The sequence below is a fragment of the Hippichthys cyanospilos genome, chromosome 15 (assembly GCF_059441005.1).
Source record: "Hippichthys cyanospilos isolate Australia breed blue-spotted pipefish chromosome 15, RoL_Hcya_1.0, whole genome shotgun sequence".
In the NCBI taxonomy this organism is placed as follows: Eukaryota; Metazoa; Chordata; class Actinopteri; order Syngnathiformes; family Syngnathidae; genus Hippichthys; species Hippichthys cyanospilos.
This window is the reverse complement of record NC_142383.1, coordinates 18,351,542-18,373,174: the sequence shown is the minus strand read 5'-3', so window position 1 is coordinate 18,373,174 and position 21,633 is coordinate 18,351,542. Positions and strand designations below refer to the sequence as shown.

The window sequence follows — 21,633 nt, the reverse complement described above, 5'->3', positions numbered from 1 at the left end:
TGATGACAGGCAAAAAAATGCTGTAAGTGTAATGGACCAGAACTGCATTCCATATTTGGAAACATTCCTCACGTAAGGAGTTCTGGGCTTGTATTTGAATGTGATAAAAATCTGAAAAAAAAAATGTCACTTATATACTGAAATGATGATGATCACGTCGGAATTTCCTCACAAGTTAAATTTTTTTGTAAAATATCCAATCTGAGCCTTGTCAGATGACCTTGTGACGACGGGGCACTCGAACGGCACTTCCGATGTTTCAGCGAGTGTTGTCATGTTTGCTGCCATGCGCCCAGCAGTATTTAGGGGCGTGGCTTAGTGACACTGGCTTGTATGCGATAAGATAACCTCCTCAAAACATGCTGACTCCAGCATGATAATAAGCCAGATGAAAAGGGTACTATAATTCTAGCTCTATGGAGCTGCCATGTGCCAAGCAGTATTTGGAGGCGTGGCTTATTGCCACTTGCTTTTATGTGACCAAACATGCTGATTTCAGCATGACAATAAATGGGATGGAAAGTGTAATATAATTATATAATTCTACGCACTTTTTTTTTTTCTTCAGTGCGGGTAAGCCCTACTACGATTGCCCAGTAAATGATTTTTTGAATGTAAATTCAAATGTATTAGAAAAAAAAAAATCACACGCCTTTGATTGTTGCACTTTTTGTACTATTGTGACACAATAAACTGTCTCGACACTTATTGTTGTTGTCGTAGATGACGTAAATTTAAAAGGACAAATGTTCATGCTAACATCATGAGGAACAGTCACGCGCCGACAAACGGTAGTTAGCATTCATGCTCATGCTAATTTTAAATCTTTAAAAAAATCTGCTTAGATTAGTTCGATTTAATAGCCGGTGTAAAAATGTTTGAGCTCCTGGAGGTGTAATGAAAATAATGAAATAGCCACCAGAGGGCGCCAAAAAACTGAAAATGATGCGCTCCCTTAACCTTTGTCCTCCTGGCGCATGCGCACAAGGAGAAAATCCGATTAGATCGAATAAAGTTGGGCAAACGTTGAGGTGGGTGACGTTTCCGAAAGTCAGACGCTCGCTCGCTTCAGATAGCCAATCGGGGACCTTGTTTGAGCTCTTCCTCCTCGAAGGCTGCGCAACTTTTTTCTTTGTTTCATTTTCGCTCCCGAGCCGTGAAAGCAACATGGACTTTATGAGCGACCAGCATGTGCAAAAGGTGAGTAACGCAAAAAGCGCCACTAGCAGCATTTGCAACACGTGCATCGCTACAGTATCACGTAGAGATGTTTTATTTTTCCCTGGCGGCCTGATTACGTAATGCGTTTGAGGCCGCAGCCAATCAGCGAGGCGATTTCTTCCAACGCTTAGAAATAATTGAGCAATGATCAATTGAAAATAGTTTGATTCTCAAAAAAGAAAAACAAATATTGTTGCTGTTGCCAGAAATAGCATAAACAAAATATTTCAATAAATGTATTCAAAATGATATTGTGGGAGGAGTCACTGTTGTTGGGGAGGTCACGTAAGGTCCAAAAGGGGAACGGCCTTGTTTTCAAGTTGGTTGGAGTTGGCGCGAGTCGTAGTCAACGGCAGCCCGTTCTAGGGCTTCCTTACCGCATTTTTCTGCTTGAAAATAAAAGTCTTGGTTGTGTGCTTCCTTATTCACAGCCGGCTCATTACAATATTTAAGTTAAGACTCTGCTCAATTGTACAAAATGAGAAAAGTGTTTAAAAATGCTGCTGAAATTAAAGAAAAAAGGCGAGCTTTGGTTAAAAAAAAGTTTTTACTTTTATATTTGAGCGTTTTTTCAGTTACAGTAGCAGTTCCGTGACGATAACCATACAAAAGGAAATAAATAACCCTGAGGATTTGGGACTTCAAATAATTTGCCGCGACCTTAAAATTGAGTTCAGATGAAAACGTTTGTCTTTTCCGAAGCCTCTTTGCGCTTCCCCGTGTTTGTTTGTCAGTACGTGTCGGACGGCTACGTGGTCCTGGACGACTTCCTGACGCCCGGCGAGTGCGACCAGCTGCGTCAGCGGATGTCGGAAATCGTGGAGCGGATGGACGTGCCGGCGCACTGCCGCACCACTTTCTCCACCTACCACGACGAGCAGCTCAAAACGCAGGTCGCTCATCCAGTCCATTTTTTCATTATTTCCTGATCCGTTCTTTTTTTTTTTTTTTTAACCTATCAAATTTCTGTTGCATGCCTCCACTTTGCAGATGCAGGTAAGCCCTATCCTTTGTTGCTATCCTCTTTCAGAACATCTTTTACTCGACCTGATGAAAAAAAGAAAAGAAAAATACATTATGGACTTAAAAATACGTCCTTGGCATTGAATGAGTTGAGTGCAGGAAGCGTCAGCAATAATTTAGGTTAAAAAATATATTTAGAAGCGCGATTTTGATAATTGAATCATATTGCAGTAAAAAGGACTAATTCGTCACTTGTTGCCAGGTAAAAAAAGAATGTCATATTTTTGGCCTCAAAAGAGGAGTTACATAAAACGCCATTTTTTTAATTGGTGCACCATCTACTGGACGTGTTTGTGCACTGCCCCATTTAGTTTTTTGCACATCATTTGTTGCTAGGTAGGATTATAAGGTTATACAACAACTTGGCCATGGGATATGTTGTTGCAGTCAGTGTCCAATATTTATTTTTTTCATCACTTGTTGCCAAGCTGAATTAGTGGGTCTCAATACTCCACAGTTCAATAAATCAAGTATTCATAAAATGCAGTCACACACGTTAATGTTCTGGGAAAAAAAAATACGTTTTTGTGTGTTTTGTTGTCATCACTTGTTGCTAGGCAGAATTGTTGGATTACAATTATTGTAATTATCAGTATGAACGAAAACAGACTCAATTCAGGGCATCTTTTCAGATGTTTTTCTCCCACTTTCATCACTCGTTGCTAGGCAGAATCATTTTGTTCTGAATGGCTCATGCAAACAAAGCTGGCGATCCAAGCATGTGTTTTCCTTTTGGTTGGCAGGGAAACGCCGACTATTTTCTGAGCAGCGGGGATAAGATCCGCTTTTTCTTCGAAAAGGGAGTTTTTGATGACAAAGGTGACTCGGCGCGCCGCGTCGCGCAACTCCGCTCGAGTGACTTTTTTGTTTGTTTCCTCCCTCTCGCAGGAGAATTTGTGGTAGCCAAAGATCGCTCGCTCAACAAAGTCGGCCACGCGCTCCACGCGCACGAACCTTTGTTCAAAAAAGTCACCCACTCGGACAAAGTTCAGGTGAGAAAGGCTCCGCCGTTGACCGTCATTACGCGGTCATAAAAATTGCAAACGTTCTGCTCTTCGCTCTTAGGGAATAGCCCGCAAGCTGGGCCTGGTCCGGCCCGTGGTTCTGCAGAGCATGTACATCTTCAAGGTGGGCCGAGGCAACTTTATGCCGCCTCGTTTGGCATTTCGACACTTTCTTCTTCCTTTTCCCGTCGCGATGCATCATCTGGCGTCGTTCCTTTTCTCTTCTCCCTGGCAGCAACCCGGGATCGGCGGAGAAGGTAGGAAGGAGCAAAGCGGCGTTGTCGTTTTCGTCTCGGAAAGCGAGGCGCCACGCCGCCCTGTCCGTCGTTGCAGTGACGGCCCACCAGGACGCCACCTTCTTGTACACGGAGCCCCTGGGGAGGGTGGTGGGCCTGTGGGTGGCGCTGGAGGACGCCACCGTCAACAACGGCTGCCTCCGCTTCCTGCCCGGCTCGCACGGCGGTAAGCCCTCGCCCGCTCGGACGCGCCCGCCCCATCTCATCCCTTCCCTCCCCCTCCCCCGCCTGCGGGCAGGGAGCGTGACCCGACGGATGGTGAGGACGCCGCCGGGCGCCTTCCCCCTGACCGACTTCGTCGGCACCGAGCGGGAATACGACCATGACGAGTTTGTCCCCGTAGAAGTCAAAAAAGGTCGGTTGGAACTCATCCTAATATATATATATATATATATATATATATATATACACACACATCGGTGTGCCATCCTTACGATTTGTAGGCGGGATAGTGCTGATCCACGGCCAAGTGGTGCACCACAGCGCCCCCAATGTGTCGGAGGACTCGCGCCACGTGTACACGTTCCACTTGATGGATGCCCACCAAACCTGCTGGAGTCCCCAAAACTGGTGAGACGCAAAAGAAGGATTCATTTGACACAGTTCGTCAAGTTTAGCCTAAAATGACACCGCAGTTGTTTAGGAAATGACCAATCGCGGCTTACCTAATGAAACGAAAAAAAAGCAAAAATAATGACTGTAAAATTGGTTGCAATTGTGTCCATGTTTTTCTTTCAGGCTGCAGCCCACTGAAGAACTTCCTTTCCCGCCTCTTTACACCAATTGAGGGAGCGCTTTGTTCTTAAAACCATTTATATCAAAACAATGCAAAACATACACAAATTGGACACAACTGTTATTTGTGCGTGTTCTTTAATCAGCAAAACGGGGCGTGTACAAATGATCATTCAAATTCAACAAAAATGATTTGGGGTTCTGTCACCCCCTTGTGGCGACGCGCTCCCCATGCATTGTTATGTAGAGAGAATCAAATCCGAATAACCGGAAGCATCTGAAGCGGTCCCATCGAATCCACAAAAAATCTGCTTTCTTTTCACGTGCCATACAAGTATTCACAATGTTAAAATGGAATATTTTTAAGGAAACATTAAATATAATTAAAAAAAACTGTTCGTCATTATTTAATAAATTATGAGGTGCCGTGACTTTTATTCAGACGTATAGTAATGGATAAAAATCTTGTTGGTTGCAAAAAAACATGAAATCAGAATCATTCAAAAAACAAAATAATTAATAAAAATCATTTGCATCATCCATGAAAAGGTCCCATCAAACCAGCAACATGCAAGATTAAAATAATAAATACTGAAAATGGTCTCATAAAAGCTCCACAAAAAACATTGATGAGCAATTCCGATATTTTGGTGAAATTTGATCTTTTTGTGAGGTCATTCGCCTTTCTGAATAAATGCAGTGTCAAAACGGCCCCAGCCAGAATGAAGTCATCTATTCCATTTAAGGAGGAAATTGAAGACGGAGGGGTGAGTTTTTTGGGCAAAAGGACAAATGACGATGTTTTACTTTTTATTGTTTTTACATCGCATTGCAGGCCATGTCAAAAGGTCATTTCAGCATTCGCCTGCATAAATGCGAACGGCGGGCCGCAAATAGCCCCCGGGCCGTAGTTGGACCTTTTTTTATTTCTAGCTAATTTTACTAAGGATTGACATGCATTTCATTGCCTAACAATAAAGAGCTACCTGTTAATTAGCGCGGCCGCCGGGAAAGAGTTTGCGCACCCTTGGTTTAGATACTACGTTCTAAAATGACCTTCCCGTTGCGCGCCATCAATTTTCCGCGTGCGGCTTTGACGTTCGATCGGCAGCCCGGTCGAAAGGAGTATTTCACGGCGTCGGCCGCGAACGGTGGCGAAACCTCGAGTTCCCGATCGTCCGCTCGGCGTCAGAGCAGGAAGAGGATGAGCAGGTAGAGCGGCAGCAGCAGGTTGTCGATCTGCGAGGTGTACGCCTCCAGCACGGCCACCAGCGCCACCGAGGTCAGGATCCAGGCGTAGGCGCCGTTGAGGTCCACGCCCACGTCCAGGATGAGAAGCGCGGCCACCGCCGCGATCTGCGCCAGCACCGAGGTGGCCGTGCCCTCCACCGTCTTCTTGGTGCCCGGCCAGCGGATCTCGCCCAGCGCGCTGCCGAAAACGGAGGCCACGGCGTCGCCCACGCCCACCGCCAGGACGCCGGCGTAGGGCGCCAGGCCGCCCGCCCCGGGCGGCGCCCCTCGGGGCGCGCAGGCGGCGGGGAAGAGCCAGACGGGCAGCGCCACGCCCAGCAGGAGGTAGACGTGGGTGAGGATGAGCGGGCCCGAGTCGCGCTCGTCCAGGAACAGGGTCAGCATCTGGCGCAGGGGGCGCCCCAGCGGCTTGATCCGGAAGTAGCGCACGTACTCCAGGAAGAGGAAGACGGCCAGGCAGACGGACGAGGCGGCGTGCAGCAGCTGCCGGTCGTGCGCCAGGCCCGGCACGAAGGTGGCCACCACGATGAGGTGGAAGCACTTGCGCGCCGAGGCGGAGGCCCGGTGCTTCTTGGAGCCGGCGCGGCGCCGCAGGTTCTGCTGCAGGACCACGCCGGCGGCGGCCAGGCACAGGACCGCCCAGTAAGCCAGCAGGCCCAGCCGGCGCCGGCTCAGCGCCACAAAGTCCCACAGCCAGGTGAGGGGGTGGCGCCCGATGAAGAGCGCCAGCCACGGCGCCAGGACGCCCAAGCCCAGCACGGCCGTCATGGTGTGGAAGAAGAAGGAGGACGCCCACGTCTCCGACTCCATGAAGCGGAAGAGCAGCGCGAAGACCACGCCCAGCAGGAGCGAGCCCACCACCAGCACGGGCAGCAGGTAGTGGACCGGGTCGCCGCCCTTGGCCTCGGCCCAGCTCAGCGAGCGCTTGACCAGCTGGTTGACGGCCAGGCTGACTCCGCCCACCACCAGCAGCGCCTCGCCCGGCGTGAAGCAGCGCGGCAGCAGGTACAGCACGATCAGGCTGAGGTACACGAAGATCAGCAGGACCTCCAGGACCTCGATCACCTCCGACACCGTCAGCGTCTGCTTGGCGCTGTACAGGATGGCGCCGGCCGAGGCGCCCGCCACCGCGCAGGTGTCGGCCGGCACCGGCCGGGTGATGCCCAGCGCGATGAGGGACAGGAACAGGGCCAGGGCCATGCCGCTCACCGTCACCACCGTGGCCAAGCGCTCCAGGTGGACGCTGCCGGCCGAGGCGCACTTGGCCCGCAGCGCCAGGCCCAGCAGGGGCATCACCATGGAGGCCGGCACGATGCCGCTGTTGGCCGACGGCCGGAACTGGAAGACGGCGCCGCCCGACTTGAGCAGCCCGTCCCACTTGCGCTGCACGTAGAAGGCCTGGACCAGCAGGGCCACGGCGCACCACGAGTGCTGGTTCCACGTGGCCGCGTGGACGCACAGGACCACCGCCGACACCACGCCGGTCTCCACCGCCACCGGGTTGACGCGGGACGCCATTTTTGACGATCCGCCCGGGCCGGGCCGCCTCTCACTTCTTCATTCGGGGCCCGTCTCAGTGTGGACGCGGGGAAAACCCTCGGTGGAAGTTGGAATGCACTCGCCTGATCGGATCGGATAAAAGGGTTATTTTTTCCGCGTGGGGCTCAACCTTCTCACGTTCCTCAGAAACAGCTATGATTTTGAGCGTGCATGGCTTGAAAGGGCAAAACTCATTTAGTGCCTGCTTTTTTTAAACCTAACTTCTTTTATTTTAAATATATACTCATAAATGCCTGGTAATGAAGGCTTGAGTGCTTAAAATGACGCTTTTGGGAGTGAATGAGTTCATTTAACTTGCGCAATAGATGTATAGTACAGTACATTACAAAACAAGCCGCAAAATACTTTTACATTTGTAAATGCGTTTCAGCTTTGGGCCATTTCGTTTCCGTAAAATAGATTTATGCAATTTAAAAGTGTTTCACAGTTGTTTGGCGCTTCCCAGCCACCGTCGTGCAATACTCCCTCGCTACAATTGTTTATTTTCCATATACGTATAGCCGATGTTTGATTGTGCTATCAAAAATCGATCACATAAACGGGCCATGAGAAAAGGCCTTGCTGTCCCTGACCGCTCGCCACTTCCAGCTTCCTGGATCAACCTTCACACACTCCCGTTGAGACACATATGCCCTTTTTGCGCAATCACTACTCGTCCCTGTAAGGATCGCGTCTGCGAATTGTATTTTTATCCGATATTAATGTGCAATTGCGGCAAGAAAAGCGATCCGATTCTCCGTTCATTTATTACGAATCGGTCATGTTTTCGAAGATGCTGCAGGGTTAGCGAGAGAACACGGCGGGTTGGGTAATCCATAACGCTACACTGTAAATCATATACATATTTGACAAAATCGTCATAACAAGCAAAAACGCGCAGAGATTGAATTCTACGTACCGCGTAATTGTGCTGTCATGTGGACGAAGCGAGCAGGAGGGCGTCTTCCTTTCGTTGCTTTGTCAGATAACGTTCGTCCGTCAGCCAGTAGGAGGCCGCCATGTTTTGACAGCCGGGTCACGTGGTACATCCCCAATTTCCATTGCTTCATTTTGATTCTGTTTTTCGAATTAAATTCTTTAGGCTGTACGTAATTGCTGATTGAATAAATGTGAGTAATTTGGTTGGAAAATGTAAATGTAATTGCAATGGCTTTTGAATCGCCGTCCAACATCTATGGCGATAGATAGATTTGGTGATGGTGACGACAACTCTTCGACAACTTTGTCGAATTCTTTTTTTTAACAACAACGTCCATTCGGCGTGATCATTTTATTGTTTCGGGGCGTGAAACAACCGTAAACATTTTTTGTATTACTGCCCACAAGATGGCGAACAAGCAGTACAACTACGCAAACATTACGACGAAGAAGTCACGCGTGACGTCATAGCATTCAATCCAATCCCAGCGCAGCGTGGAAGATGGCGGAATCGGAGATGAGTTTCAGGTATGCAATGAACCGCAAACTTCGGACAACTTGCCCCATTCGCCAGCTACAAGCGTTGAAAGTTGTTAGCAAAATAATGCGTTTTTTTTCCGCAGATGTTTGCATTTTGACGGGATATTCCCTCGTTCCACCGCGGCCTCGCCAGCTTTTTACGGCTCTTACCGCCACGCTAAGTTAGCTTAGCAACTATGCTAACAGTCGAACCGTTTGAATGGCTGTGCGGCGTGGACTTCTTTTTTTTTCTAAAAAGATTTCAAGCTTGTGTTTATTAGACGTAATTATCACCTTTGTACCGTTTGTTTTGGTTCTTTGGTGCCTCCCCCAAATAAACCCACCAGCCTTTGTGTCAAATAAAGTAGACATTCAGCGATATTTCTAAAGAGCCAGTTGTCTGTCCTGCATCAATCGCTCATTCTATAAGTTCGCGAGTTGGATGTTGGACTTTATATTTCTCTTAGTTCGAATAAAATAAATATAAAATAAAATAGGGTTTTGGAGCACTACTTGGGCGCGCTGGTAGTGACGTCACGACAGTCGCGTAATTTCTACGTAGGGAATCAGCGAGTCTATTTATATATTGAAGCAATACTCGCATTCCAATCGTATATCGTCTTGAAATAAGTGTACTCTAGAAATGGTCTTTTTTGTGCATGTTGTCCCTTTCTTGAACTCCCCATAGGAGCTGTCGAGAATTATTGACAATTCTGCTGGGACGTTCTGCGCTGAGAGAACCGGTAGGATTATTTATATTTAATTTTTTTAAATTGGCCCTGTGAATGTCGGCTAATTTTGACTTGATTTTTACTTATCTGCTATGACTGTGTAAATTTAATGTACTAAAATATTTCATGAATAATCTGAAGTGTCATAGATGGGCTAACGGAATTTAACAGCCTTTTTCAGAGTAGCTATAAACTGGGTCTGTTGCTATCAAATATTTTGTAATTGAGTATTCTATGGACTATTCTATTGACTAATCAATTATGCTCTAATTATAAATGCTCTAACCTTCATTTATATCAATCAGATGTTGATCCACATTTGGAAGTGGTCTGATTGCTATCTGAAGTTGAGATTTCACTTTTGTCCTTTGAGCCATGAAGTTTAAACGCCATATCGCGCATGCATGTTTAAAAAAATAAAAAAAGTCAATCTGATGTTCTCTGAAGGCTCAGATTGAATCGGAGCTGGAAACCCACTGGGAGCGACTGCATCAAGGCCTGAGCTACTACAAACCTCCCAGGTTTGCCTTGGCAATTTTGTTGATTTTATTATCATTATTTCTTATAATGACACCAAATAGGGAAGAAAATGACAATTGTTTTTCTTGTCCAGCCCCTCCTCGGCCAACAAAGTGAAGGAGAAGAAAGATGTGGCGCAGCCGCTGAAGGATTTTGGTCTGAGGCTCAGTAAGCTCCTGGTAAGAGTTTCTTGAAAGTCCTCGGCACACCGCTAGTTTTAGAGATAGTGATATCAAAGTTTATCAAACAATTTAGGAATGGAAAATCGTAAAATCACGTGTGTAGATTTGTTTCACTGCAGTGAGAGACAGTTTTCTTAAAGTGTCGGGCTCAGCGCGCGTTGCAGTTTCCTCGTGCATCCGCCCACACCTCGCCCCCTTCCCCCACACGTATGTCTCCACACAACTTTCTCACTCACAGCCACAAGCGCACCGCTCAAAAAGTCTTGAAGAGTCGTCACCAAATCGCCCTTATATAATGCCGTGATTGCGTCCATGTAGAATGATGTGCAGTGGTTTAGTTTAGAGCAAAAGGTGCCATCATTTGCTGCCCAACAAGATCGAGCATTAACAGGCTGTTATATATATGTACGGGTGTGTATATAACGAAGAAAAAAAATCGACCACTATCCGATCGATTTCACTTACCGCGGGAACATAACCCCCGGGATAAAGGAGGTACTGCTGGATCCAAAAGTGGGCGGCTCCATCCCAAGACGCTTTGTGGGTTTTGTTTGATGGAGCGTGGCGTGTCGCCGGCAGGGCCTGGACGAGCTGCAGAGCGTGCAGCTGCTGCAGTGCTACCTGCAGGAGGACTACAGAGGAACCCGGGATTCTTTAAAGGTGGGGACGGTCACGCCCGCTCCGACGTGGATGAGACGGCGTGACTCCACGAGGCTTTTGTGTGTGTGTTGCAGGTTGTGCTGAAGGATGAGCGGCAAAGCCAAGCGTTGCTTCTCAAGGTGGCTCGACAGCAAAATAGATTTAAAAAAAAAAAAAAAAGACGCACTTTGTTGATACTGCGCCCACGCATTGACAGGTGGCGGACTACTACTACGAGGAGCGCGTGTGTCTTCTCCGCTGCGTCCTCCTGTTGCTGACGTACTTCCAAGATGAGCGCCACCCCTACAGGGTGAGAAGCGCCGGCCAAACGCCGGTTCGCTTGCGGCCCCTTTCTTTGGCTTGATTGTTTCGGGGCGCGTAGGCCGAGTATTGCAACTGCGTCAACAAGCTGGAGAAGGACCTGGTCAGCGCCTACCAGGCTCACTTCCAGAGCCTCTTCCAAGCCCAGGCGCCCACGTGGGAAAGCCACGGCAACTTGATGGTGAGGCCCCGCCCCCAAGGGGGAGCAGGCTGTGAATTTCTCGTTGATCGATTAATTTTTTTTTCAGACGGAGCGTCAGGTGTCGCGCTGGTTGGCGCAGTGCCTGCGCGAGCAGTCGCTGCTGCTGGAGATCGTCTTCCTGTACTACGCCTACTTCGAGATGAGCCCGGCGGACCTGCTGGGCCTGGCCAAGATGTTCAAGGAGCAGGGCTTCGGCCTGCGCCAGACCAACCGACACCTGGTGGACAGGAGCATGGACGCGCTGGTGGATCGGATCGGGTCGGGACGCCTCTCTCGCTTTTCCTCCAAATATTTATTCGTTTATTCGTATTTTCCTCATATTTTTCTTCCTTTTCTTTTTCTTTTTTTTCAATTTTGTGTGTTTTCCTTTTACTCCTGTCTTTTTTGTCTTTTTTCCTGTATTTCTGGTGTAGTAGAACCTGTCGCCCCCCCCAAGCTCATTTTTCCCCCCCTTGTGCAACGCAGCTACCTGAGCGCTCTCATTCTGGTGGAGGGCATGGATGTGGACTTCCTTCACAAATGCGCTCTGGAGGACTGCACGGAGCAGCACCAGTTCTCCGGCGTTCCCGACATCGTCAAGGTCGGTCTAAAATAACGGTCCGTCTCCTTTCTCGGACCTCATGGAAGGTCGTCCTTCTCAGGAAATGGACCAGCTCCTGCTGACCTTGGGGGACATCCCCCACCACGGGCCGGTCCTGCTGGCCTGGGTGCTGCTGCGGCACACGCTCCGACCCGACGAGTCCAACCCCGTGGTTCGCAGGATCGGCGGCGCCGCCTTGCAGCTGGAGGTCTTCAAATATCTCGCCGCCATGCTGAAAGGCCTCGGAGTTTCCGGGAACAACGTAAGGCGGGGCGAGCCGCCTCTCGTTTCTGCGCTCTTTGGATAGAATTCGGATTATTTTTGCTCTCTGCCGCAGTGCACCGCAAGCACAGCCAAGATGTGCGTCTATGGCCTTTTGTCGTTCGTCATCACGTCTTTCGAAGAAGAAAGCCTGCAGGTAGGCCACCTCGCATACCCACACGCATTTTTTGAGAGTGTTTGTATGCGTACCCTCTTAAATAGGCTGAAGGATCTTTGCCCCGAGTCGGCTCATCTATTATCTCCACGGTGTTCCTCAAGGCTCAATCTCAAGGCACGTACTTTTAAAAAAAAAATTCTCCTGAATATGTATGTTTTCCCGCCTTGCAGACGGGCAGCACCGGGTCGCAGAGCCCCCACCTGATCGACGCCGCCTGCGAGGTCCTCTCTGCGCCCAGCCTGGCCGAAATCTTCTGGGAGATGGTGAGCGTCCGCCTCGCGTTACAAAAGCCGGATCAAATTGTCTCATTTTTGTTGGAATCCTGCCGCAGAAGCCCAACATGGGTTTGGGAGTCATCCTGGACAGCGCCGCGGGGATGTTCCCTCACAAGATGGCACCGCTGTTGCAGCTCCTCACCGCGCTCCTGTCCAACAAGTCCACTGTCAAGAAGGTCAGATCTTCGCAACGGGCTTTTGTCAAGTCAGAATTTTCTTTTTTTCTTTTTAAAAAATAGTGTTAGGCTAAAGAAGAGTCTTGTTAAGAGTGATTTGATGCATTTTGAAATACGGCAAGTGCAACAGGGCGGGAGGGATGACTTGTGCCACAAGCCTGCTGTAAAATCTGCTCTCACGTCCTGTGTGGCAGGTGTACAACTTTTTGGATAAAATGTCTTATTACACGCAAGCGTACAAACACAAGCCCAATGACATCGTCGCCAAGGAGGACGAGACGCTGTGGAGGAGGCAGACTCCCAAACTCCTCTACCCGCTCGGTCGGTTCATTTCAACTCGGTTTCTCTCAAGTTTAGTTCTTTTTTTAATCCCCAAATGCGATCCGGGCGTCCAGGCACGGGCCAGACCAACCTGTGGATGCCCCAAGGCATTCTGGGCCAGGTGATGATCGGCGGCGAGCAGGGTTACGTGGTGCGCTGGGACTACTCGTACAGCTCCTGGACGCTGTTCACCTGCGAGGTGGAGATGCTGCTCCACGTGGTCTCCACCGCCGGTGGGTTTGCCCCGCCCCCTTGGCCCGCTCTTTATAATCGTGCGTATTTCGATGTATGTATTTATATTTATTTATGCGCAGACGTGATGGCGCACTGCGCTCGCGTCAAGCCCATCCTGGACCTGGTGCACAAGATCATCAGCACCGACTGGACCGTGTCCGACTGTCTGCTGCCCCTCACCTCGCGCATCTACATGCTACTGCAGAGGTCGCACACGCTTGCATTTTTTGAAAATCAATGCAGTAGCTATTTTCCTTGGTCTTTTCATATGAGTCCCTGAATTTTTGATTGACGTGCGCGCTCGCTTGTCAGATTGACGTCGGTCATCAACCCTCCGGTGGACGTGATCGCCTCGTGCATCAACTGCCTGTCGGTGCTGGCGGCCCGGATGCCGAGCAAGGTGGCGGCGCGGCGCCGAGCCGGCCCGAGCGCCGAGCGCCCCCCTTTCCTCCTCACTCCTTTTTTTTTTTTGGTGTCCCTCAGGTGTGGGCCAGCCTGCAGCGCACGGGCTTCCTCCCGTTCTCCTCCAACCTCGTGAGCAGCATGGCGCAGTGTGTCAGGTGCCGCGCCGCCTCCAGATTCCCGACGGGCGCCGGCGCCGCTTTTGAGACTTCCTTTCCCTCCCCGCAGCGCGGAGGGCATGAAAGCGGGGAACTACGGCAACCTGCTGGTCCAAATCGAGCAGCCCAGGGGGGAGTACGCCGTCACCATGGCCTTCATCAAGTTGCTCACCACTCTGGTCAAGGTGCGCGGCGGCGCCCGCCGTCCACGGATGCGCGCGACCGGAGCGGCGCTTTTAGCCAGAGCGTGTTGCCTTCAGGGTCAGCTGGGCAGCACTCAGAACAAAGGACTCATCCCGTGCGTGCTGCTGGTGCTCAAGGAGATGCTGCCCACCTACCACAAGTGGCGCTACAACGCCTACGGCGTCCGCGAGAGGATCGGTGAGATCGCGCGCGCCGCCGCGCCCGCTTTTTTCCTTTTTCGAACGTGCAAAACGAACTCCCGGCGCTTCCCCTCTGTGTTGCTGCAGGCTGCCTCATTTTGGAGCTCATTCACGCCATCCTCAATTTGAGTCCGGACGGCGAGGACCAGGGCAGGTATGACATCATTTGTTCACGTTGCGGACCGTTTTTGTGTCAAATCGAAACAATAAAGATTGAACACATTTTTTTGCCACTTTCTGACGTTTTAGAAACAAAAACAGAATCTGGATTATGAATATGTGCATTTTTTACCCTTGTCCAGTATTTTCACCTTTACATCAAACGCATTATTTTCTCGAAACATTCAAAGAAGCCACTAGGGAGCTGAAATTTCACCCAGACTTTCATGGACTGTTTAATCCTTGCGCTGTATTTCATCCAATTCAAAGGGAAAGCATTGAAAGAATACGTTAGGGAGCTGAAATTTCAACATGACTAGATTGCGTAATTATCACACTTGCAGGAATGTGGCATCCCTCGGCTAAAATACTGCAAAAGAATGACGTGGAAGAAAATGATGCTAAAAATGTTGCCGCGCAAAAGTTAAGGTGAAATAATGCCCCCTTTTTGTATGCAATTACAATATTTGTTAGTTGCAGTGGTATAATTTCAATCTTCAACGTTTCTATCAATGCTGCCCTAGCATTGGCGTGTAGGAGTTTTTGTTATCAACGCGCTAACGCAATCCCAGCAGAGTTCTCTGCGGGACACGCCCTTCTGCAATGTGATTGGCCGCTCAACATACGCTGATTTATTTATTATTTTTTTTGCAGCACGCCCACCCTGCAGTCGCTGTGCATCTACAGCCTGACCAACACGGAGGCGGGGCTGGCCGTGGTCAACATCATGGGAGTGGGCGTGGACAAGATCGACGTGGTTCTGGCCGCTCAGCCCAGCGGGTGCGCGAGGGCGCCAGAATTTCCGCCTCCTCCGAGCGTATCTCACCCCCCCCCCCCCCTCCCCCCTCCCTCAGCTGCGGCTCGGAGGGCCCGGGCCAGGTCCTGATCCAGACGGTCAAGCTGGCCTTCTCGGTCACCAACAACGCCATCAGGCTCAAGCCGCCCTCGGACGCCGCCTCGCCTCTGGAGCAGGCCCTCACGCAGCACGGCGGCCACGGCAACAACCTGGTGGTGGTGCTGGCCAAGTACATCTACCACAAGCACGACCCGGCGCTGCCCAGGCTCGCCATCCAGCTCCTCAAGCGCCTCGCCGCCGTAAGTCGCCGCCCCTTTATCCCGTAAAACGTAAAATAAAAATGAAAACAAAACGTCTAAAATGCTATATATATTGTATAATTACTGTATTAAAATTTTACAAAGTGGGCAAACTTTTTTTTTTAAATGTTAAAATTATGTAATGTACATATTTTTAAAATTTAAAACATTGTGATTATATGTCGTTACTATCTTAAAATATGCACATTTCATATGCATATAAACACATTTAATGATGCAATGATGATAGCGCCAGCAGGTGATGAGGGCATCTAGCGGTCGAGAGCGGAATTGCATTTTTTTTCAAAGCGTTAAAATGACGCGATGATGTATTTTTGCGGGCAGGTGGCCCCCATGTCGGTGTACGCCTGCCTGGGCAGCGACGCGGCCGCCATCCGCGACGCCTTCCTCACGCGCCTGCAGAGCAAGACGGAGGACATGAGGATCAAGGTGATGATCCTGGAGTTCCTGACGGTCGCCGTGGAGACGCAGCCGGGCCTCATCGAGCTCTTCCTCAACCTGGAGGTCAAGGACGGCACCGAGGGCTCCAAGGTTGGCCCCCCCCCTCCCCTCCCCTCCCCCGGCGCCGATTTTTGGCTTGGATCGCCATCCGACGGGGCGCTTTCGGCAGGAGTTCCTGCTGGGCGAGTGGAGCTGCCTGCACGTGGTCCTGGACCTGATCGACTCGGAGCAGCAGGGCAAATATTGGTGCCCCCCGCTGCTCCAGCGCGCCGCCCTGGCCTTCCTGCTGGCGCTGTGGCAGGACCGGCGGGACAGCGCCATCTCCGTCCTGCGCGCCAAGTAAACGCAAGCTACCGCTCCCTCCGTGCGCCGCATCGTTTAGCGACTGCTTTTCCTTTTTTGCCGGGACGTACAGAGAGCGCTTTTGGGAGAACTTAACCACGCCCCTCTTTGGAACGCTGGCGCCCCCTTCTGACACCACCGAGGTACGGCCTTAAACTTTTGCTTCGGCGGAATACGGCGCCTGAAGAAGCCCGCTCTTTTCCTCTAGCCTTGCGTTCTGGAAACCTGCGCCTTTGTCATGAAAATCGTCGGCCTGGAGGTCTTTTACGTCCACAGGTTAGTTCCAAACACTTTTACTTTGACTCTTCTTGATTTATTTTACAGGGTGGCGCACACGTTATTGCGCCATATTTACTCAGTGGATGCCAGGGACGTATTTTCACGTTTTTCTTTCCAGTCCAGACATTCAATCGCCCGTACTTAAGTATCGACTTTTAATACTTCAGTATCGGCATTGAATGAGTTAATTGCTTCAAAATTGAAGCATAGTGTATACATTTTTTTAACTGAAATGCAGAGGTCAAACTTTAGAGAGCTGGCTTTATGAAAAGACTTAAAAAAAAAAAAACGTCTTTGGCATTGATCGGGCGAATGGTGGGGCGGGTTTCTTCTGGGCAGCGGGTCGCTGGAGCAGCCCCTGAAGGAGGCCCTGCAGAAGCTGTCCAGCGCGCGGCGTTACGAGTACTGGTCGCAGTACGTCAAGTCGCTGGCGTGCCACGCCGCCGCCATGGAGGAGCAGGGCGTGTGCTACTTCCCCGAGCAGACGCACGTGCTCATCCTGGCCTGGCGCATGCTGCTCATCCTCGCCGCCGCGCACGTGCGTGCCCCGCCCGCCCGCCCCCGCCGACCTTTCCCACCCCGGAACGAGGCATTTTCTTCTCCTCCGTTACAGTCGGAGGTGATGCACCTGACGGACAAGCAGACCAAGATGAAGCTTTTTATGGACGTCCTGGACGCCACCAAAGCCGCCGTGAGTCTCGCCGACGCCCCCCCCCCCCCCCGCCCGGTCGCCCGCCGGCGCTGAGCCCCGCCTCTTTTTGCGCCCCTCAGCTGAGCAGACCCGCGTCGATGGCGTGCCTGCGCCTGGGCTCCATGACGGCCACGCTGCTCCTCGTCCTGCTCAAGCAGTGGAGAAGGTACCGGAGGGGGCGGGGTTTGGGGAAATGCATTCATCAGAAACGTGCGCTTCCCCAGCGTGGCGTCCGCGGCCCCCGACATCCTGTCGCCGCTCTCGCTCATGCTGGAGTGCGTCCTGCAAGCCGACCAGCGGCTGATGGAGAGGACCAAAGCCAAGATCCTCTCGGCGCTCATCTTCGCGCTGCACGTGCAGCGAGGCAACGGTGAGCGTCTTTCGGCGGGAACTTGCTTCATCTTCCTATTCCTTTGCTCTCCTTTTGAAAAGAAATGCATTTTTTTCAGTTCTCCGAAACCCGGTTCAAATCTCTGAAGGTCGGTCCTTTGAGAACTTCTGTGATCTAGTTAACTATGCTCGCATTTCATGTGGTATCTCTCGGGGGAGTTTATTTTGAATTGCGTTTTACCAAATTGCATCACAAATGACAATACCCGTGTGTCTAAAATCAAAGAAAACAACTCTGTCCTTTGATTTACAAATACCCGCAGGAAAAATCTCCCTCGCCTCCCGAATTGTCTTTCTGCATTTATTTATTCCACCCATATTTTCCATCAAAACGCAAAGGAGTCACCGGAACGCGTCGATGTTCCGCGTTCCAATTACTTTGCTCTTAATTTGAAAAGAATGGCCGTCACAGAATGAAATTCAATGCGCCGACGCCCGCGGAAGTTTCCGCTTCAAAAGAAAAGGACAAAAATGTCGATTGTTGCGGGCCAGGCGGCGAGGTGTCGCAGCCGGGCCAGCTGCTGTCGTCGGTGTGCGAGACGGCCAAGGACGAAGCCCTGGCGCTGAGGGACGGCACCCGGCACGCGCGCCGCTCGGCCCGGCCCCCGGAGGACGACGACGACGACAGCATGGAGACGGACTCGCCCCGCGGGGCCCAGAAGGACCAGCGGGACGGGGTGAGTCGGACAAAAGTCTTTTTCCTAGCCGCGCCCTTCGATGATTTGACCCCCCCCCCCCCCCCAGGTGTGCGTGCTAGCGCTGCACCTGGCCAAGGAGCTGTGCGCGGCGGACGAGGACGGCGAGCGCTGGCCGGCCGCCATGAGGGAGGTCCCGCTTCTGCCGGCCGTGCTCAGCGCCATGGAGCTCAGTCTGCGATCCAAGCAGAACCTCTACTTCGCCGAGGCCGCCTTGCACCTGCTGCTCACCTTGGCCCGCACGCCGCAGGTTGGCGCGCGCGCGGCCCCTTCGCCATTTACGTATTTGTCTGGCTTGGGCGTTTGCCCCGGCTTGATTCGTTCCTCCCTCCGCCAGGGGGCGGCGGCCGTGGCCGGAGCAGGCGTCATCCAAACCATATGCCTCCCTCTGCTCGGCGTTTATGAAGTGGCCAACAACGGGGCGTCGCAGGTAGCGTTCTTTCTTTCTTTCTCTCTCTCTTTCTTGATTTCGGACGCTCGTGACGTTTTGGTGGGCGGGGTCAGAGTTTCAGCCGCAAGACTCAGGACGGCGCGTGCTGGCCCGGCGTCTACCGCCTCTGCGTGTCCCTGATGGAGAGCCTTCTGAAGACGCTGCGCTACAACTTTGTCAACGAGGCGCTGGACTTTGTGGGCGTGCACCAGGAGCGCATCCTGCAGGTATGGCGGCGCCGACCGGGAAAAAAACGGCGCCGGCGCTAATCGGCCGCCCCCCGCGCCGGCAGTGTCTGAACGCCGTACGCAGCGTGCAGAGTCTGGCGTGTCTGGACGAGGCCGACCACACGGTGGGCTTCCTGCTGCAGCTGTCCGGCTTCGCCGACGAGTGGCGCTTCCACTTGCCCGAGCTGCTCCGCGACGTGCAGGTCGGCGCCGCTCGCCACCTGCAAAATAGTCAAGAAGCCACCTCGATGCAGGATTTTGGCTTCTTCCGCTCCCTTCTCGCCGCGGGCGCCAGCGCCGTTTTTTCAATGCTTTACCCTTGTTGCTTTCAGGTGAACTTGTGTTACCTGTGCCAGGCGTGCACGTACCTGCTGCACAGCAAGAAGATGCTGCACCACTACCTCCAGGTCACACGCACGCACGCGCACACGCACTTTATTCAGCAGCTCATCAAAATGGACTTGTCAAGGCGCCAAATTTTATGCCCGTTTTTCCCCAGTATGAAGGTGAAATCTACAGCTGGCACCTTGGCTTTGTGTTTATAGTAAAGAATATTGCATGTCATTAGCTTACTTTTAAGCTTAAGATTAGCATAATGCTAAAGAGGTAAAGAGCGTCAAAGAAAAGGAAAGGAGTCTGAACACAGAGCCTTGAGGCACACCGTCGCATACGATGACGTTGATCGCGAGCCGAGACGGGATGGCTTGCGCGCGTTTGCGCAGGAAAGGCATTTGGTTGATTTTTCTGATCGCCCCGCCCCCCCGCAGGCTAAGAACGGGGAGCCTCTGGCGGGCGGGGCGCTCTCCGGGGCGCGGCGCCCCCCGCAGGCGGAGCGGGCGGAGCAGAAGGCGCTGCTGGCCGTGCGGTGCGCTCTGCTCAAGATCCTCAGCAAGACGCTGGCCGCCCTGCGCCACTTCACGCCCGACTGCTGCCAGATCATCTTGGACCAGGCAAGCCCAAAAACCGTCTTTGTGGACATGGATGATTTCCATATATATATGCTAATAAAGACATGTATAGTAAGCTGTTTTTTTTTCCGTTTTTGCGACGGCACGCAGTGCATGGACCTGTCGTCGTACCGGACTTTGTTCGCGCCGAGCTTCACGGCGCCGGCCTTCGACCCCGACGCCTCGCCGTCCTTCGGCACCCTGCTGGCCGCCGTCAACGTGGCGCTGGCCGCGCTGGCCGAGGTAGCGCCCGCCGGCGCCCGGCCGGCCGAGGCGCCGCCGCCGCCAACGCTCTGTCCGCTTTGCCGCAGATGGAGAAGAAGAAGGAAGCGTCCTCGCTCAGCGCGGTCTCGCTGGCGTCTTCCGAGGAGCTGCGAGCGCTCAGGTGAGACGATTGGGACGTGGCCCCAAACGCGCCCGCGCTGCTGTCCGCTCGCAAAACGACCATGTTTAGTAAGGCTTTTTTTTTCTCTCAAACAGCAAGTGTAGTAAGGTTTTTTTTTTTTTTTTTTTAATAAAATGTAAGGCTTTTTTTGTTTTTCACAAAAAAAACGTGTATAGTCAGGCTCTGTTTTCTTCCAAAAATGACCATGTATAGTAAGGCTTTTTTTTTTTATCTCAAAGAACAAGTGTAGTAACGTTTTTTTTTTTTTGGGGGGGAACAAAAATGACAGTAAGGCTTTTTCTTGCAAAAAAACGACTATGTATAGTAAGGCATTTTTTCACACAAAGAGAGTGTATAGTAAGGCGCTTTTTTTTGCAAAATAACAACAATTAGGCTTTTTATCTATTTAAAAAAGAATCTGTATTGTAAAAGGCTTTTTTTTTTTTACACAAAAAAGTATATAGTCAGGCTATTAATTTTCTTCCAAAAACGACCAAATAAAGGACAGTAAGGCGCTTTTTTTTTTTCCCCACAAAACGTGTTCTAGAAAGACTTTATTTTCCCCCAAAAGACCACGTACAGTAAGGCTTTTTTTTTTCCGTGGCCTGTTAGGTCCCTGCTGATGTTCACCATGGAGAACTGCTTCTACGTGTTGGTGTCTCAAGCCTTGCGCTGCCTCAAGGACGCCGCCGTCTCCCCCAGGGACAAGCAGCGACTCAAGCAGGAACTGGGCTCCGAGCTGGTCAGGCCGCGTTCCCGCACCCTCGCGCCCCCCCCGCCTTTTTTCCTTCAAAGATGTTTCCTTGCCGTCGCCAGAGCACGCTGCTGTCCAGCCTGTGGCGCCACTTCCGGCGCGGCTCGCCCTCCTCGCCGGCGCAGGCCAAGCCGACCGCTCCCGGCTCCAAGGGCGCCCACGAAATCCACGAGCCCGTGGTCCAGCTGCTGCAGGCCTTCCTGAGACTGGTGCAGAGATGAGCCCCGCCCCCCCACCCCAAAAAAAGCGGCCTAGTTTTATAGGTCGCCGGCTCACATCTTGTACAGCTTTTGCTTATGTTGCTCACACTTCCGCCAAAAAAAAGGATTTTCTACTTGTATTCGAATAAAGGAATGTTTACAGACGCATGTTTCCAATCCTTTTTTTTTCGGCTTTGAAGGGTGTCAAACAAGAAAAAACACGACCAAACGACCATGTATAGTAAGGCTTTTTTTCGCAAAAATGTTTACGTCGTTTTTTGTGAGGAAAAAAAAAGCCTTACTGTCGTGTGTGTGTGTGTGTGTGTGTGTATATATATATATATATATATATATATATATATATATATATATATATATATATATATATATATATATATATAAATATACAGTCATTTTTGGTGAAAAAAGCCTTACTATACACACGTTTTTTGGGAAAAAAAAGCCTTACACAACTTTGTAATGAAGGC

General features: G+C 51.1%; 3 protein-coding genes across 4 annotated transcripts; 2 read left to right on the top strand and 1 right to left on the bottom strand.

Annotated features, from left to right (window-relative positions):
• The first annotated feature begins 1,006 nt into the window (after positions 1-1,006).
• Positions 1,007-4,403, top strand: phyhd1 (phytanoyl-CoA dioxygenase domain containing 1). Its single transcript, XM_088434819.1, has 10 exons — positions 1,007-1,200; positions 1,956-2,114; positions 2,988-3,063; positions 3,133-3,236; positions 3,310-3,372; positions 3,484-3,505; positions 3,582-3,710; positions 3,783-3,899; positions 3,988-4,114; positions 4,283-4,403. The coding sequence occupies exons 1-10, from the start codon at positions 1,168-1,170 to the stop codon at positions 4,329-4,331; spliced, it is 879 nt and encodes a 292-aa protein (XP_088290945.1). The 5' UTR covers positions 1,007-1,167; the 3' UTR covers positions 4,332-4,403.
• dolk (dolichol kinase) lies at positions 4,401-8,096 on the bottom strand. Its single transcript, XM_088434818.1, has 2 exons — positions 7,989-8,096; positions 4,401-7,152 (listed from the first exon to the last, which is right to left on the bottom strand). The coding sequence occupies exon 2, from the start codon at positions 7,046-7,048 to the stop codon at positions 5,468-5,470; it is 1,581 nt and encodes a 526-aa protein (XP_088290944.1). The 5' UTR covers positions 7,049-7,152; positions 7,989-8,096; the 3' UTR covers positions 4,401-5,467.
• A 366-nt stretch (positions 8,097-8,462) lies between these two features.
• nup188 (nucleoporin 188) lies at positions 8,463-21,310 on the top strand. 2 transcript variants are annotated; one of them, XM_088435785.1, is made up of 43 exons: positions 8,463-8,536; positions 9,216-9,270; positions 9,706-9,779; positions 9,872-9,956; positions 10,539-10,619; positions 10,694-10,738; positions 10,816-10,908; positions 10,981-11,100; positions 11,168-11,379; positions 11,587-11,701; positions 11,763-11,963; positions 12,039-12,119; positions 12,311-12,403; positions 12,472-12,591; positions 12,786-12,912; positions 12,987-13,145; positions 13,227-13,353; positions 13,459-13,546; positions 13,630-13,706; positions 13,777-13,891; positions 13,967-14,087; positions 14,177-14,243; positions 14,903-15,028; positions 15,103-15,343; positions 15,689-15,895; positions 15,975-16,144; positions 16,221-16,290; positions 16,356-16,423; positions 16,766-16,964; positions 17,040-17,117; positions 17,198-17,283; positions 17,342-17,487; positions 18,000-18,184; positions 18,252-18,452; positions 18,540-18,632; positions 18,707-18,859; positions 18,925-19,062; positions 19,192-19,266; positions 19,627-19,809; positions 19,918-20,049; positions 20,118-20,191; positions 20,804-20,933; positions 21,008-21,310. In XM_088435785.1, the coding sequence occupies exons 1-43, from the start codon at positions 8,511-8,513 to the stop codon at positions 21,164-21,166; spliced, it is 5,196 nt and encodes a 1,731-aa protein (XP_088291911.1). In that variant the 5' UTR covers positions 8,463-8,510; the 3' UTR covers positions 21,167-21,310. The 2 variants fall into 2 exon arrangements, with proteins under 2 accessions (XP_088291911.1, XP_088291910.1); XM_088435784.1 differs by having other exon boundaries at positions 20,804-21,310.
• Positions 21,311-21,633: the final 323 nt, after the last annotated feature.